Source organism: Phoca vitulina, unplaced genomic scaffold (genome assembly GCF_004348235.1).
Source record: "Phoca vitulina isolate PV1807 unplaced genomic scaffold, GSC_HSeal_1.0 scaffold9, whole genome shotgun sequence".
Lineage (NCBI taxonomy): Eukaryota > Metazoa > Chordata > Mammalia > Carnivora > Phocidae > Phoca > Phoca vitulina.
This window is the reverse complement of record NW_022589712.1, coordinates 30,538,168-30,557,112: the sequence shown is the minus strand read 5'-3', so window position 1 is coordinate 30,557,112 and position 18,945 is coordinate 30,538,168. Positions and strand designations below refer to the sequence as shown.

Sequence of the window (18,945 nt, the reverse complement as noted above, 5' to 3'; positions counted from 1 at the left end):
CTCAGTCCATTGAGTGTCGGACTCTTGATTTTGGGTCAGGTCGTGATCTCTGGGTCCTTAGATCGAGCCCTGAGTCAGGCTCAGCATTCAGCGGAGAGTCTGCTTGAGATTCTCTCCCTTTCCTTCTGCCCCCTGCCCCAGCCCATGTGCTCTCTCTCTCTCAAATAAATAAATAATTTTTTTTTTTTAAAGAAAGAACAGTTTATCTTTGTTCCTGTTCATGTAATTAGTTGGTAGCAGTACTTTGGGGGCGGGAGAGCATCTCAACAATCTGTTCATAAATATTATTAAAAAATCAATATAATTTTCCTCCTTAGTTTAAACAGTGTAAAGTAATGGTACACCAATTACTTTTATGATTCTAGGAACACGTTGAAGACCTAATTTAAGCTGAGATAAAGGTTATATTTTTCACCAGAAGGATTGTAGTTACTTGTACTCTTAGAGAGTTGTAACTACCAATGACATTTGTTTTCACATTCGTAGTTCCCTTATTTACAGAGTTTTCATCACACATTGCTTACTGACCCTCTTCCTCACGGCCCCCCCACGCCCAGATTGGGGAAGAAGATTACCATCTAGCCAGCCTTCTTTAATTCATGAAGAACTTATTTTGTCCTTCTCAGGGTTTTAGGTACGGCTCATCGTGTCTCTAATGTAACAGGAACAGACATAGATTTTGCTTCAATGAATGTGTCTTGAGCTCTTCCACGTTTAGAAAATATTGAATGACTTACAGTCCCTAAAGAAAGTAGCCATTTCCGAAGCATATTCTGTTGACATTAAAAACTCTAATGTATACCACAGTTCTCAAGAAGCTCTAACTACTTAAGCTTTGGCTGCAAAGATGACATTCCTTTCAGTCATCCAGCCATCCTAGGAACAAAGCACTGGATCTGTCAAAATGAGGCCTCTCAAATAATTGATCAGCACATTTTATTAACTCTGATAGAGCCAGACAACTCTCTGTCAAGAAAGTATTGCAGTGGCATCCAAACCTGGGCTGAGAAGTGCTGCAGGTGGATTGTTTACACTTATCCAGTTTCCCAGCGGCAGCAAGCAGCCACCATTATGGGAAGACAGCGCCGTCTTCAGTCCCCAGGGCACCAGGCTTTCTGGAGTGCTGACCAAACCTGAAGTAGGAGATGGGCTTTTCACGCAGTTCCTCCATGGAAAATGAAAACGACTCCCAAAAAACACGTGCCACAAATCACTCCCATTGAGCTGTGTTTACCCCTTGGCTGTCGGTCTTTATTTTGAAAGCTTTGCCTCTCTGTGCCATTTAGAGAGCAAGAAAAGTGGAAGAAATCATCCCAGAATTATGTAGACAAATTGGAGGCAGTAATTCTCATAATGTCTGTAAAGGCTACATTGAAATATTGTAGGAGGAACTTACCAAATGAGCTTAGTCTTTCGAGATCTCCAGGACACATTTTTAAAGGGGGAAGGAATGAAACTTCCATAATATTGTTTTCTTTAAAGAAAACAATTCTTTTTTTATAAATTAGAAAGAAGGGGAACTTCAGTGTCAGAGAAGGGACTTAATTTGCATTATCCTTATCTCTTGAATTTAGCTCTTTGTTTTCATTTTATTAGAACTTAACATCTCTTTTCTTCCTTGTTATACATAAAATGCTTTGTTTTAGAGAACATTTTACATAAAATGATAACCTCTGTGCAAATATTTATAATTGTGATCATCCCTTCCTCTACCTCAAATAAAATTACATAAAGAATGAATGAAATAAAAATGCCTGTAATTATCTTCCCACTTTGTCAGCATACCTGTGTGTGTGCTTAAGGGAAGAAGAAAATGTTGTACTTAATGGAGAAATGTAATAATGAAAGTAAAATTTTGCAGGACTTCTTCCTCAATCAAAAAAAAAAAAAAAGCAAAAACGCTAAAAGGAACAAAACCCAAAATGCTGGTTTGGGACATGGAGTGACAATCCTCATGCAATCCTTATTTAAATGAGGACCAATCCTTAACTTGTCAAGAGGTATTTTTTTCTACAGAAATGTTTTGCTTTAAAAGAAATTAAAGTAAAATTTAATTTAGAAAATTTAATGTAGGGATTTAACTCTTCAAATAACTAGAACAGTGGATTGTAAGGACAGCAGGTTAGTAGTTTAGAAGTCAGGATAAAGGCAGTCCGTTTCTTGTATGCCCACTGAAAGACAGGTGCTGTTGATGGGGGTGACCTCTGATGGCAAGTCATCTTACTATAAACAGAAGGGCGTGGAAAGCCATTGGCTGGAGCCAAGAGTGTTTACTCTCCAGGTGTCCTCCTAGTTAACCTAAATAACTACACAGCTTCTGGAGCCGGAAGGTTCATGCCAGAGCAAGGTGTTTTTAACGCTACCTGGATGTTGGTTAGAGACTATAAACCTTTCAGAGTATTGTGTAATCCTCGAACCGGGTTTCATTCTACTCATACTGGAGAGTGGAATTTATTGGCTGTTGAACTTCACACAAACACACACACACACACACACACACACATTCATGCACACACAAAACTTACTTCCAAATAAAACTGGAATTAGTTTCAGGTTTTGGGACTTTAAATGAGGTAAGTTGTATTTAGCTTTTGATTGAAACATTATAATGACTATTATATGATGTGGTGGGTCATATGTTTAAATATAGGCAATTCTATCTCAGAAAAAAATGTTAACTAAAATAATTTGTTTGGATTTTTCTCAGTTTTAGTCTAAGGATGATAGGAGAAATATGTACATAAAATTGAGCAAGTGGGTCAGTATAAAGAAAATCTCCAATCTGCCCATGCTGAAACTTTTAAATGCATTTTGTTTTTACTTCATAAAACATGATTACATTATGTTAATGCTAGGAGAAATGCAGGTGAAGCAATAATTGATAATAAATAGATTACATTTCATTAGAAAATATTAATAGTTGACTTCAAGGAGTTTTCCTTGATAGCTGCATGCTATAGGATTTTTAAAAAATAACACCATCTATTTAAATGAAAGACTTTCTTTCTGGATACTTTTTGATTTGAAATTTTGTGCTAAATTTGGATTTTTCATTGGATTTCAAATGTAGTCATCTCAATGATAAGTGTTTATATTTTTTTAAGAGAACAAATGTTTCCTTATTTTTATGGGATTTTTCCCCTGAAATGCTAATAGTAAAATCAAGTTTAACTTCTTTAAAAAATATCTTAACTTTCTAGTTGGTTTTACCTTCAGTTTGATGTGCAGTTGAGTGGTACTTTGAGAACCTTGATGTAGAAGCCTTTGATATGCTTTGGTTTAGATTATTTAAATATATTTTTGTATCTTTGAATCTCATGAAGAAAGCGTGTGAATTGCTACTTTGCTGCATCAAGGGGCTAAGATGAGGCAAATTGTCAGAATAATTTCAGTATCTAAAAGATTTCTTTCATTCAAGACAGCTGAGGAAAACTTTGCTCTCTTAGTACTGTTTTATTATTCTTGTGAAAAAAACACAATTCAGGAGGAGAAAACATCCTCTAATTCTAAGTGTCTGTGACCACTGATTTATTGCTAGAGTTAGATTGTTTAGGGAACCTGTTTGAAGAGAGAGAGGATGAATTATCACAGCCAATAAGTTTTCCAGTTTGGTTTCCAGGGTCTACTGAGCATCAGTCAGCACTATCCGGTTTCCTGCTCCTTTCCTTGATTGCAGTTATGATTTTCTGAAATCCTGTCTAATTGAACAATGATGTTGCACTACCTTATTTTGCTTTTTGAGTGTTTGTTTTTTCACCAAAAGTTTTCTAAACTATAAAAATATTACTTATCAAAAATGGCAACAGAAGCAAATACCAATAACCTGTAATGCTTTGTGTTATAACTTAGGGAGAGGGAGGGAGAGAGAGAGAGAGGGAGGGAGGAAGAGAGAGAGAGAAAGGGAGAGAGAGGGAAGGAGGGAGGGGGGAAGGGAGGAGAAGGAAAACAGAGAAAAGTGAATTTTAAAAATCTCTACTTTGATTTTTCTCTTTCTTCCTCTAAGTTCTTAAAAATTACTGTTGTTAGAATTTTCAAAATTGTATGATCTGACTTTTCGAGCTCGCAGCCACCCACAGAAGGAAGGTGGTTGTGTGTGTCGGGGGGCAGTCTTACATTTTGCTTTGGGGAAATGGTGCAAGCCAATTTTGAAGGTAATGCAGCTGTTGAAGAAATACAAAAGCCAGATGACTTAAGTGTGTATTGAGGAAACCAGGATAAATTGTCCTTAGAACCTGCTCTCACAAAGCCATTTTAATTGAGGTCAAAGAGGAAAAAATCGTAAGTATATTTCAATTATTTATTAGGTTTACCTAGAATGAGACCTTCACTACAGATAGACCTAATTTATAATTCTTTTACTCTTTAACCCTTGAGTTTAACCACTGTGTGGATCAATTTTACTTTGAGACTGCAGAGGGTACTTCATTCCTTATGATAGATAAATATTTAGGGCCACAAAAACTGTGAAATTACCTGACTAAATCTTACTTCCATGTAAGGAATCAACTTCTATATTTAAAAAAGGCTTATAATAAATTGCTTAGTTTTTACTTGAACTTACACAGTTAATAGGAATATTTCTTCTTATCACATATCACATATTTGTATGTGTGAAATGTTTCATGTGAAACTGTTTTGTCATATGCTCTTAGCTTGCAAGTAATTCAAAATGTTAATTTAATTTGATAGAAAATCTACTCAGGCAGCAATCTTATAATTTGTGTTTTTTAGTGTGTAAATTATGTCACAATCTGTGTTTTATTAACTCTGCTAATGAGGAATTTCATTTTAGGATTAAAACTTAAGGAAAGGTGATTTATAAGCTTTTTATAACAATGGTTTGCAAGATGGATTTAATATAAAACTACCTTAGATTTTAAAGCTGAAAAATGTTGCTAAAATTATAAAAAGTATATGATTAAAATGAATAATGCTACAAATATATTTTTTCTATTGTATGTAGTTTAGTTAAAAAATAAAGAACTTGATGCCAAAATCCCAGGATTTTCTCTTTATAAAAGTTGTCATTTTAATGGGAGATCAAGAATTTAAAATTTACAAAATTTGGAAATACAGCTCTGTGTATACTTTTTAAAAGTCAATATAAAAGTGCCAGAAGTATTTACATTATACGTAAATTAATCTTCAAATTAATCTACAGATATATGCCATTCAATTTAAAATCGCCTTTAACATTTTATTGTTTATATTCTATCCATCAATTTGTTTTTAAAGTCAAAGGATTTCTCAATTTTCCTTAAGTTACTATGATACCTTTGGACACATTAGGAGAGTTTTTATATATTAACTGAAAGTATCTTTTAGAGTTTATATATATATGGTTCAAACTAAGATTTTAACAGAAGCTTTTACTAAAATTATTACACATAAATTCTACAATTATATATTAATAAACCAGATTATCTCTATATTAGTTATCATTCAAATTGAAAAGTTCAGTTATCAGTTATACTTAATAGACAGATGATGTTAGGAATACTAGAGTATGTTACAGAATGATTGATATTTATGCTGCAAAACAAATGATAGCTAATCTATGCCTGTGGCCAAATTCTTTTGAAGTTTCATGGCTAAGATGAGCTGAGTTTGTTAAGTGGTAGAAGGCTGCGTTGTCTGGGGGCCTGTTGTGCTTGGCAGGTCATGATAAATGGGGAAGTTTTTCTTAACCTTGTGGCCAAAACATTCCAATATCTAAGAAAAGGGGGGGAGACCCCAGAAAGATACAGAAGACATTGCCAAAAACATTAGCAAGACTTCTCTATCTAAGGGAATAGGGTCAATTCGTAAGATTATTTTTAAGGCATTATTTGTGTGAATTCATAAATCTTTGCTTGAATGGAGGGAAATCTAAAGCTAAAAGATTTTTATACTTAAGATTGGTAGAATTATTCTTTCCTGGTACATTGAGAAAATGTAAGGTAGAGTCAGCAATTTGAATTTAATTGCAGTGGCTTCTACCAAATTAACATTATGTTTGTTAAGTACTAGTTCTTGGTTTAGATTTGAATATTCCACTTTGCTCTTTTGTTGTTTTAATACTGTCTGCTTTGTGATACTCAGGACAAGAAACATGTAAACATAATGTATAAATGAGATCAAGATTTATGGGTAAATATCTCTTAGGTTTTTATAGTACACATTTGTGAGACAAAAAAAAATCCTTTTAAGACTTATCTATCATATTTAGATAGAGTATCATGGTTGAACAGTCTAGTCTCGTTTCCAAACTTGGAAGGAAAAAAAAAAAACCTTTCATATGTGCTGTAACATGATATGTTAAGGCATCTTATAGTTCCTTTTGTGGCATTTTAAGTACTATGTTACCTTTGATATAGTCCCTGTTGGGTAATAATGAAAAAACATACCATTAGAAGGAGTTTGAAATTTTCCTGGATATTTCATATAGTGTATGTGGAGTTTATGGCAGGTGACAAAGGGCTCTGGCATAATTAAGGAGAAAATGTGCTTCCAAATTCTAAAAGCTTATGAGGTTTGACGTTTGATTTAATACTTATATGCTGTACATATATAATCATGCTTTGCTTCCCTGAGTCATTGTTACTAAGTTGCGTTTTAAATATATCCAACCTTGCAATGAACTCTCAAATAATGTGAACGCTGTTGTGACAATTGTAGTTGATGAAGAGTTATAGCCTATAGCATTTTTTACTTTTAAAATATAATTCCTCCCCAGTGGGTGATTTTGTATAACCTCCCTCCCCCAAACCTGGGTCCTGGAAGGCCCCCTGCTTTCAAGGCCAGAAATCAAGTAAGATCTTGCCCATGACAGTCCAGTATTAGAGGGGTAAAATAATTTCTACTTCAGGTTTTTGGTTGTGGATTTTTACTTATTAGCACTCTAACCCTACTGTTCTTAGTATATATGTTTATTTTGTTTACTGTTGTAGTTAAAAACGGAGTATTCAATTGGATCTTTGTATTTTATCTATGTATAGCAGTTAAAGAAAGGATATGGCAATTTTTCTATGAACTGAAATGGATGCAGATTTCCAGTTACATTGTAGAGTTCCCTCACTTTTATAATAAATGAATAACTTGGGCTTTGGGAAAATGATACTTGGTGGTGCAGGGGAGAAGCTTGGGGAAGCAATGTTAAAGAGGTTGAAAAGAATATACTGAATAAAGGGAAGAGTAAAGAAACGTTCCAAACTTCATGAGAAGGATTTCAGAAATGTATGCATTTTAGAACTGCAAGATTTTTGTTTCTAAGTTAGAATGACACTTTATAAAAGTAGATTTAGATTATTTAGTAATTAGATTTTTGTAAAGTCTGTCCCCAAGACCTTAATTTTTTGACCACCATCTGGCACAATGGCATTTTATTTTACATTACTTATTTTATTTTGAGAAGCCTCTCAGTTTGTATGGACATTATTAAAACAGTGACACATTTTTAAAAACTCTACGTGACAACCTTTGTGTTCCAAAGATGTTTTTATGCCTTAAGTTTTTAGAAGTCAAGAAATGAATTGTAGCACATAGAAAAATGTAAAATAGGTCTTGTTGAGGAATGTGGAGACATTTTAGTTGAAGCCAGTTTAGATGGTGACTAAGTGTGTATTTGTTTGGGGCTACTAGCAGAATAGGAATTCTGTGCTGATCTTCTCAACATAAATTATAATCACTTGGTTGCACAAATATCCTAGACTATCTCATTAAAGTATACATCCTATGCTAAGTTCTAGAGTGGTATTAACTTGTAAATATCATATTTACAAAATGAACATATATTCTATTTGACTATTCCAAGTAAATAAATACTAGAATAATTTTTGGCAAAAGCCTCCATAATAAAAATTAGGTATTTTGTTGAATATTCTAACTATTATTATATTGGCTCAATTTTTAAAAATTAATTCACACACCTAGTTTTATATTTTGTTAGTTATGTTACTATATGCATTCTGAAGTAAAAAGGGACATATCTTAATTCATATTTATTTAACGCTGTTAACCTGAGAACAAGATGATCTGAGGAAGCCCATGAAAGTATCAGCTGGTTCAACTAATTGTAAAATATTAAATGTTTTTAAAAGGGTCATCTAATTAAAATGTATTTAATGAGAGCATACGTTATATTCCTAGAATACAGCTGGAATAATTACAAGAAAATACTTTTTCATTCCATTATGTAATTTGGAATTCAGATATGACCAACTTTCTAAAGTATTAGAAAATATGAGAAATGTCACAACAATTGATATTTCAGTTTTATTTTATTATCTTCACTAAGTCAGAACCTAAAGGTAACTGAAGTTACATACCTATTCTGCTTTATTGGGAAATTATTTATAGCTTTATCCAATCCAGTCATAAAATACATTTTATAACATGGACGTCAATATAAGATGCTATAGGCACTGACAGGTTACAGTATTTGTATAAATATTGTTTATTCAGTAAGATTTGCATTTTATTCACATTTGAAATACAACCAAAGTTGACAATCTAAATTTTTGTTGTTGACAATAATTCTGTGTCACTTTCTGTGTTTACAAAGAATTTTCTATGCAATAGTCTATAATATAATTTGCATTTGGAGAACAAATTTTATTTTTATATGTCTTTTTTATCCTTTTTTTCTTAAACATACTGTATTCAAATCTAATTTATATTTCCTACACAGTTTAGAGAAGAAATAAAGATTGTCTTACACACCATCCATAAAAATACGTATAATGAGCTATTCATTACATCAGCAAACTTTCGTCTCTGAAGTTTTCATCTTGGATTTATAATTGCAGGATTGATCCTTTATTATCACTGTATATTATATTCTAAGACTTAGTCATTAAGGTTCATTTCAAAACAACATGAAGTTACAAAAGAGGTCTTTTTAAAATGTCATCTATTATTCTATTCTTTTTTTTATTATCTTTAATGTTTCAGGATTTACAAACAGCAAGATTAAGTAGAAAATGATTGGGATAATTGGCTCCAGCTTTTTTAGAAGATGGTGGATGGGATAAAAGAAACTTGTTCTTTGCAATTTTTTAAAATGAGTTAATTCTGTTTTTCCTGAGAAGATTGTAAGCTTCTCAAAGCATGTAGTGGTTAGAAAATAGGAAAAATTTTAAGGTGATTTTTATACTTGAGTGTAATAGTCATAATGAAAAAACTCTAGAGATGATATATTCTGCATATATTTTCCAGACATTGAAACTGTTGATTACTCTCAATACCAAATCCTACATTCTTTACAATTCATTTAAAAAATACAACTTAACATTACTTACATACATACAGCCTAAAAACTGGAAGGATGATTAGTATGTGAAATTAGAACTACTTTTATAATTGTCTAACTATTAAGCGGTGTTCTCTTCCCCTTTATTCTGCTTTCTCTTGGAACTTACCACTGACATAATCTTTGTTTACCTGTTTACAAATTTATTGCATGTCGTCTCCGCTAGAATGAGTGATCCATGCAGGCAGGTTTTTGTGGGTCTGAGTCAATTTTGTTCCACAGAAATAGTGTGTAAGCCACATATGTATTTCCAGTTTTTTTGTTGCTGCCTTAGAAAAACAAAAAGAAATGGGAAATTATTTTATTAACCCAGTATATCTAAAAATATTTCACTTCTCAATATAAAAAATACTGAGATATTTTACATTTTTTTTCATGCTAACTCTTTGAAATCCTGTGTACCTTTTACACTTACAGCACATCTCAGTGTAGAGTAGCTGCACTGTAAGTTCTAAATAGCTAAAGGTGGCTAGGGGCTTCTCTGTTGGACTCCTCCGGTCTGGTTCATCTCCATGCCCAGAATGATACCTAGTACACCCCAGTGCATTTAGTTAAAGCTCTTTTGAATGAGCCGCTCCTGATATTTTAGATGTAAAACACCAAATAAAAGCACAGAAGTTGTTTTTCATGTAGACCTTTTTTTGCAGTTGCTGGTGTGTTGGTAGCAGCACTGAATGCTAGAGGTATTTGGATAATTTCTTTAAAACCCTATTTCACTTTGCTGATATGGACTTTCAATGTTACTAGTGCTTGATAAAGACAGGATATTTCCGTAGCCCAATTTAAAAGATTCCTTTATCCTCAACTTTTTGAGGAACCTCCATACTGTTTTCCAGGGTGGCTGCACCGGCTTGCATTCCCACCAACAGTGTGGGAGGGTTCCCCTTTCTCCGTATCCTCGCCAACATCTGTCTTTTCCTGATTTGTTAATTTTAGCCATTCTGACTGGTGTGAGGTGGTATCTCATTGAGGTTTTGATTTGGATTTCCCTGATGCCGAGTGATGCTGAGCACTTTTTCATGTGTCTGTTGGCCATTTGGATGTCTTCTTTGGAAAAATGTCTGTTCATGTCTTCTGCCCATTTCTTGATTGGATCATTTGTTCTTTGGGTGTTGAGTTTGATCACTTCTTTATAGATTGTGGATACTAGCCCTTTATCTGATACGTCATTTGCAAATATCTTCTCCCATTCTGTCAGTTGTCTTTTGGTTTTGTTGACTGTTTCTTCCGCTGTACATAAGCTTTTTATCTTGATGAAGTCCCAATATTTCATTTTTGCCCTTGCTTCCCTTGCCTTTGGCGATGTTTCTAGGAAGAAGTTGCTGTGGCTGAGGTTGAAGAGGTTGCTGCCTGTGTTCTCCTTTAGGATTTTGATGGACTCCTGTCTCACATTGAGGTCTTTCAACCATTTTGAGTCTATTTTTGTGTGTGGTGTAAGGAAATGGTCCAGTTTCATTCTTCTGCATGTGGCTGTCCAATTTTCCCAACACCATTTGTTGAAGAGACTGTCTTTTTTCCATTGGACATTCTTTCCTGCTTTGTCGAAGATTAGTTGACCATAGAGTTGAGGGTCCATTTCTGGGTTCTCTATTGTGTTCCATTGGTCTATGTGTCTTTGTGCCAGTACCATACTGTCTTGATGATGACAGCTTTGTAATAGAGCTGGAAGTCCGGAATTGTGATGCCGCCAGCTTTGCTTTTCTTTTTCAACATTCCTCTGGCTATTTGGGGTCTTTTCTGGTTCCATACAAATTTTAGGATATGAAGAATTCTTAATCTCAGGAAACAAACTGAGGGTTGCTGGAGTGGTGGGGGGTGGGAGGGATGGGGTGGCTGGGTGATAGACATTGGGGAGGGTATGTGCTATGGTGAGTGTGTGAATTGTGTAAGACTGATGAATCACAGACCTGTACCTCTGAAACAAATAATACATTATATGTTAAAAAAAAAAAGAAGAAGATAGCAGGAGGGGAAGAATGAAGGGGGGAAATCGGAGGGAGAGACGAACCATGAGAGACTATAGACTCTGAAAAACAAACTGAGGGTTCTAGAGGGGAGGGGGGTGGGGGATGGGTTCACCTGGTGATGGGTATTAAAGAGGGCACATATTGAATGGAGCACTGGGTGTTATACACAATGAATCATGGAACACTACATCAAAAACTAATGATATAATGTATGGTGATTAACATAACATAATTAAAAAAAGATTCCTTTAATGGTTGTTGTATTATAAGAAATAACTAGTAGATTCCTTAAAAATGTTTCCCCCCACCCCCGACGGGATGGTAGTTTCAACTCTTAGTTTTAAAAAAACTTACTAAAAGCAACCTGCAGATCTAGCATAGGAGAGAAAGAAAGGCTTGATGCATAGTATTCAGTTCTAATTCCATCCCTGTTAGTGCTAGCTGTGGGACATTGGACAAGTTGTTTAACCTCTTTGAGCGCTAGTTTTCTCATTTGTAAAAGGAGAATTTCATCCATCACACCTGTCTTCATAGATTAAATGAGATTTCATATATACATAGTCCAGCACAGTGAGTGGAAAAAAGTAATTGCTTAATAAATGACAGCAATTACCATTGTTATGTTGTAGTAAAAATTCAACTTGTAAATAACAAGACATTTTGATCTTCATTTTAAACATTTTAGGTTGGATGTTTATGAATTTTAGGTTCTTAAAATTTTAGGTTCTTTAGGTTAAAATGCCTTTATATATCTGGAATTGAAGTTTCCTACACAACTTGCTTGCAGATTAATCTTCCTGGTCCTCAGTACTCTCATCTATGAATTGGGAAAAAAATAGCTTCTACCTAAGCATTGTGCCTGGCATATAATAAACTTTCTGCTATCATTCATTCATTCATTCCAAAAATTTGGTGTTTTGATATTTTTATGTTAATTACATACCAAATAGTTATTTTCTTAAAATAAACTTGTAATTCTTTTTCATTTCACTTTGATTTTGCCTGTACTTTTATAATGTTAAGTAGGGCAAAAATTCACATCAGTGCAGCCTATTAAAAGAATTTAACACTATTCATCTTGTCCTCTTGGCATATTTTTTGCCCACGTCCTTGTGTGTCTTATGAAAACTAGGATTTGATTTAAATTATGGGCATGAAATTTTGCCTCATTTCTTGGCCTGCTTGTTTTGACTTTTTTCAAAAACAAATTCAAAACTAAATTGGTGATCACTGAAAACAGAAGGTTCCATATATTTTGTAAGGATATTCTTTCTCCAATAGCATAGATACTTACTTCAGCAGCCACCATTTGATGAAGTGTTGCTCTTTCAGATGGGAGGGTGTGTTCAAATTTAGGTAAAACTATCCATTTGGTTTCTAGTTCTGTGATCAAGACACAATAAACATAAAAGTTTCCTAATGGTTCATTTAACTTTTTTCCATCAGCTCAGAAATAAGATAGGGGTTTTTGAAGTATTTTAAAGAAGTTATAAGTTAACATCTCTTTTGGTCTTTGGTATTACCAAAATTTCTTTTCAAGGACAGATTAAAAGATCAGATCATATTCATCTTGATACTTTGTTTCAATCAGTAATAATATTCTGTCAATTCTGTCTCAGGAATATCTGTCAAAAATATCCTCTCACCTCTGTCCTCATGGCTTTTGTCTTAATTTAGGTTGTCACTATCTCTTACCAATGGATTGAATGTGATTCTCTTAGTAAACTAGTATTTGGGGAGTGTCTGAGTCCATTTGAGCTGCCATAACAAAACACCACAGCCTGGGTAGCTTATAAACAACAAAAATTTATTTCTGATGATTCCAGATGCTGGAAATCCAAGATCACGGCACTAGCATGGTCGTGTGGTGAGGATCTGCTTCCTGGTTCATAGCTAGTGCCTTCTTGTTGTGTCCTCACGTGGTAGAAAGTCTAGGGAGCTCTGTAGGGTCTCTGTCATGAGAGCATCAGTCCCATTCATACTGGCTCCACCCTGATGACCCAAGCACCTCCCAAAGACCCACCCACTTCGTAATCTCGGGGGTTGGGATTTCAACATATGAATTCTGGGGGGGACACATTCAGAACATAACTGGGAGCATCTACTCAAGGCTAGGGATGTAGTAATGTGCAAGATCAATGCCATCCCTGCTTTCATGGAGCTTAAACTCTCTCTCCTGTTGTATTATTAGTCTCTACAGCCTTTACTTTGTCCCCCTTCTATACTATCTTCTACATCATCTCTAACGAGGCTGTCTCTTAAAACTCTTCAATGGTCTTGAGTGCCCAAAGATTAAGTTCTGAATTCTTTGTCATGTGTAAGGTCTTCTTCATAATAGGATTCCTCTGGCAAATCCCATGATATTGAAATTCCTTTCTCCAGATTTAGTCTTTGAAGACTTTGTCTTTTAAGACTCAGTTGAGAAGTCACTTCCTTTGTTGCTATCCCCATCTTCCTTTGGCTGGGGTAGATTGTTCTTTGAGCATCCATAACACTGCAGAGACCTTTCATATAGCAGTCATGGTATTCTAAATATTATTCTTCCCTCATTGGACCATGAACAAATGGATGAAACTCCTAAAAAGAATCACTTTGTAGAATTTATAGCTTTAGCAATATGTATAGATAAAGAATATCTGTATCTACTTCAGTCTTTCACCATATACTTATTTAGCATTAGCTATGAATCTGAGACTCAGTGGGTACTAGAGAGTGAATAATCAGTAGATGTGTTCTCTGCCATTATAATTACTACTTTGAAGATAAATTAAAATAATCAGAACTTTCTGGTTAATTATTTGGAGAGTGATGCTTTATAAAAGCTATGAGTATTAAAAAAATTCCTTGTTTTGTAAGTCATAGGAAGCTTGTCTGGTTCTGACTCTTGCTTTGGGAGTATATGTCTAATTTGCTAGTGTGGTCTGCAGCTTCTACAGCCAGTCCCAAAGTCTAGTCATCATAGCCTTGAGGAAAGTAACATTCACTTTGAGGTGATTCTGCATATTCATTGAACAGTTCATATAGTTTCTGGTGAAGAATCATAGGAAGGAACAAGTGGGAAATAAGGATTTTGTTCTGGTATCCTTCCCTTGTAGTATTTTTTTTTTCTTTTTGGACAATTTTTAGTGGATGTAAGACTTTTGTGGGTTTTGTAGTAAATTTTGTTTATATTTTAAGAAAAGTATTCCTTTTTTTAACTTTTTTTTTCTTTTTAACTAATTGCTCTTGAAAATATTCTTCACCCTTCCATCTCATGGTGCTGAGTTCCATGTTAAGAGCATAGAAGCTGTTACATGATTAGACAGGGATAATAATCTCTTTGTTCATCAGTTTTGTTTTCATACTGTATAAATGTATACACAGGATGCAAAAGAGAGTGTGGTTAATCAAGCAACATAATTGATTTCCCAGATGATGAAAATGTCTAGGCTTAGAAATGAAAGCAGAAGACATAGATATTTGAAAGCAAGAAGATTTTTGTGTTTGTTTTTTAAGTATTCTTCTGAGTCAGAGGACGAAAGAATTTATGAGCTGGAAAGACAATGCTGCATCTTTAAAATTCAAAACTTACTCTTTTTTTAAGAGATTTTATTTCTTAGAGAAAGAGAGCACGTGCGGGGAGGGGCAGAGAGAGAGGGAGAAGCAGAGTCTCCACTGAGCCGGGAGCCCGATGCAGGGCTCGATCCTAGGACCCCGAGATCATGACCTGAGCCAAAGTCAGACACTGAACCGATTGAGCCACCCAGGCGCCCCTCAAAATTTATTCTTAAATGATGCCATTTGTATCACAGTTAACACCCATGGTGTGTGCCCAGGGTGTATATCTAGTAGACTTATTTTTCGCTTCCAAGTTTCATATTAGAATTTAAAATGCTTTGGATTCTGTAGGTTGCATAGATGGACCCTCACAGTATTAATACCCAGAGTGTCTAACAGTAGACTTGTAAATGTATATTGTTCATGCTCCATATTAACTAAGAAATTTTTTAAATTGAGTCTACTTTGCATTATGATATACCATTAAGTCCATAGTAATCAGATAAAGTATCTGTGCTTGAAGTTAAATTGTGAAAGACAGTGGATTTGTGCTTTACCTTCTTTCAGAGAATGTATCACACACTGTTGTCCAGAAATGGTTAGCAAGTCCTAGAAGCAAAAGTTATTTTCATTCTTTACCTTTTATGGGCTAAAAACCACAAAGTGGAAATACAGTCTGCAAAATATACTGCAAATATATGTGAGAAGTCTGTGAGCCCTGCTGAAACTTAATTGATATGCTGAGAAATATATGAAACATACAGCCGCTGGATTGAGAAAATGAAAATTAATATGTGAATGTTTTAACTAACATGATGCTTTGCCCCCAGAACCTGGTGTTTATTATTGTGCACTGTGGTAGGGGACAGAAGCGGTATCAATTGGAAAAACATTTCTTAGTGAATTGAGAACAGTATGGCTTTCTTTTTCCTAAGTGGGAAACCTGGTTCTTTGGTTGCTTTGTTCCTAGTTAGGCTAGTCCCAAGCCATTTCAGCTGAACATTTTATGTACTGATGGAGTCTAGGGAAGCGCCTTTGGCAGCTGATATGGGATGATAATGAAATATGCTGTTTAGCACCGCATGCTACCCCTGGAAAATGCGGGGATTATTTTATAGAAATCTCGGTGAGCAGAGCTGTATCCACTTTACCAAGTGTGTGAACCTGTGTGAGGAAGTTGTATGTTCATATGAGAATAACTAGTCCTCTTTTCTTACAGGTAAAGAAAACGTGCACAGAATCCGACGTTTCAGAAGCTCAGAATTCCAGGTACTGTAAAATAGAGGCCGGGACTCCACTAAGGAAAATGGCAATTTTGGAGAACTAACTAGTAAGATGTCATACTCCAGATACAACTGTGATTTGAAACGTCGAGATTCTTTAAGAACTTTTCTTTATGAAAACATTTTGTATTGGCTAGGGTACCGTTAACCAGAATCCAATCCAAAGGATTGGGTACCATTCTTCTGATTGAAGTCAGCTTTAAAGAACGATAGTAGAAACATCTCTAGAAATAGTTGAAAACCTCTTCCCTTTCCATTCACTATGTGAGTTCAGCTACATTTTTCTTTCTAATCTTTTCTTACAATGTATTCACATCTGAAATTTTTCCAGAAACTGAATAATTCAACTTTCAAATCTGTGTTTACCAATAAAACTATAGTATTTCTTTTTCTTTCTTTTTTTTTTTTTTGATAAAACATTGCTAGAGTTTGAGAATGCTGTCAAATTGGAAAAATCAAAATTGACTTGGACTTCTCTTTTTGGTTATTTGGAGCCTGTAGAAATGATGCAATAAAGTGGTCAGACCACTACATACAGGAACTTAGCACCATTTTATTGTTTGTGCTTAGACCAGATGCCCAATATTTTCAGGCCTACACATTTTCATTTCAAAATCCAGGCTTGAATTTTAAAAAGTATTGTAAATACCATTACAGTAATAAGCATAACCTGAGTATGATGTTAATGATATAACTTAGCTTATTATATTAAGAAATTAAATTTAATGGTGAGATGGGTCTTAATTGTCCTCCTTGCTCCAGTGTATGATGTAAATAGTGATTTTCTTGGTATAATACAGCAACACACATCTAGGGAAAAATGTTTATGGCCACCATATTGTTTTTTGGAGAACAAGTATATATTATGTGGCATACATTGACAGTTTGAATAACTCTTCCTTCATTTTATACAGTATGATATTCCTGTAGTTAATTCTGATACATCTTATATTAAAATGATTGTAAATGGTCTTTTCCTTTGGACCATCAAGAGTATACAAATATGATATAGAAGTTTTGACATTTGTTCTTTGACATTTTGATCTTTATCCTTTATAATTAGATATCAAAATATAAACAGGTAGCTTATTGGAGCATTAGGAAATGGATGAACCATTAAAGGTTTCCCTACAAAGCAGAGTAATTCCAGGATGCATGGAGAAAAAGAAAGGTCTAAACTCTAATCCTGTGGGTATTTCCTTCCTAATCATTTTGCTGACCTTTCTGAGTGACCTGCCTATGACTTGTTATTTAAGTAATTAAATAATTTTTGCAAAGCTGATCTTGAGGATTAGTTAAAAAAAAAAAAAACAGAGCAATATCATCATCCTTATTGACATTTCATATCAAATTTTTTTCCCTTAAGTCCACTCAGGATTTTTGGACATGGTGTTATGCTTAAATAAATTTTAAAAAAGCAGAAAGCCACCAAACTGCGTTCACAGTTGATATAAATAACTTAGATGAAAAGCAGGGAATTTTGAACTCAGTGTATTTGAACCAGAATTAGATCATTTTCTTTTATCTAACAAATCCCAGCTTAAATGGCCTTTAAAAGTACAATTTTGTTTGTAAGGTAAATTGTGGTTATTTTAAAAAGACTATTTAAAATACATTTTATTTTATAACATAGAAGGTATTATTACATTAATATGTAATGTGTAATATATATTAATTGAAAAAATATCTTTACTTCCTGGAAACCAAGAGGTGGTTGCCACAGATTAGCTGCTTCTAGAAGTTTCCTAATTTGCAATATAAATAGGTCAAAATAGGCAAATCTATTTCTAATGACTCTAAAGCTTTGTAATATCAAAAACAAAGAGTCCTTACTTACTAAAATACAATATGGAAAGACCTTCAACATGACCAAGAATCATTTATTGGTTCAAGATTGCCTACACATTTTGATCTTGGCTGGTCTCCTCTCCTACCTTCTGGTGCAAGGGATAATCTCACACCCTAAAAGTGTCAGTAACATAAAGGCATGGCCATTCTCTGTTTACTCATAGGTATTAGGTAGTAGAGTGCTAAAACTGGCACTTGGTTAATGCAATGATGGAATGCCAAGAGAATAAAAATACGCAAAATATCATTCTGCACAAAAATGATACAATAACTTACTGAATAGTCAACGAATCCAAGAATGCCAAAAATAGTATTTATTGTATGCATGTACTGAGGTTCAGTTTTTATCACCTGTTAAACACATACACACACACACACACACACACAGTGCAACATTGCTTTAGCAATATATGTATATGGCTACATTTTTTTGTGCTCATTAGGAACCACAGACCTTCCTGTATTCTCTTTTTCTCTCTCCCTCTCCTTCCTTCCCTCCGTCCCTTCTCCTGTGTTGTGTGTGTGTGTGAGAGAGACAGAGAGAGAAGGAGCACAAGATAGAAAAAGGAGAGAGATTGATTGATTCAGATTGAGATTTAAAGCCCGGGGCTAGATAATTCTATTCTAAACAAATCTAAAGTAAAGAATTGAGCTCCAAATGAAATACTGCATCAGCATAAAATGCATGCAAGCTGGAGACCCACTGCCTTATAAAGTGCTGCCTCACTTGGAACCTAAAGCTAATATAATTCATTTATTTAGCTAGCTTTATAGTGTGTTGGTTTTGGATTTGAAAAGATTAGAATAAATGTAGATGGAAAGTGTTTTTACAGTAGGGAAGTAATTAAATTGGGTGTGGAGACTTTGTAAGGAAAATTCTTAGGGTGACATATGTGTATCAGCAAATTCTTTGTCTTGCTTGGCTTTTTTCCTCTTTTGGAAAGAAATGTTTGGGCTGCAGATGTGACTGGTAGATTGAGAAAAATAGACTTTACAGATCTATGTAAGAAAGGTAAAAATG

At 34.4% G+C, this 18,945-nt stretch overlaps 1 protein-coding gene across 1 annotated transcript in view; it reads left to right on the top strand.

Annotated features, from left to right (window-relative positions):
* EYA4 (EYA transcriptional coactivator and phosphatase 4) overlaps positions 1-18,945 on the top strand; it is a 263,665-nt gene that overhangs the window by 121,629 nt on the left and 123,091 nt on the right. Inside the window, exon 4 of the mRNA XM_032407846.1 lies at positions 16,013-16,062. Within this exon, the coding sequence (XP_032263737.1) occupies positions 16,013-16,062 (50 nt within the window). The remainder of the gene's footprint in view (positions 1-16,012; positions 16,063-18,945) is intronic.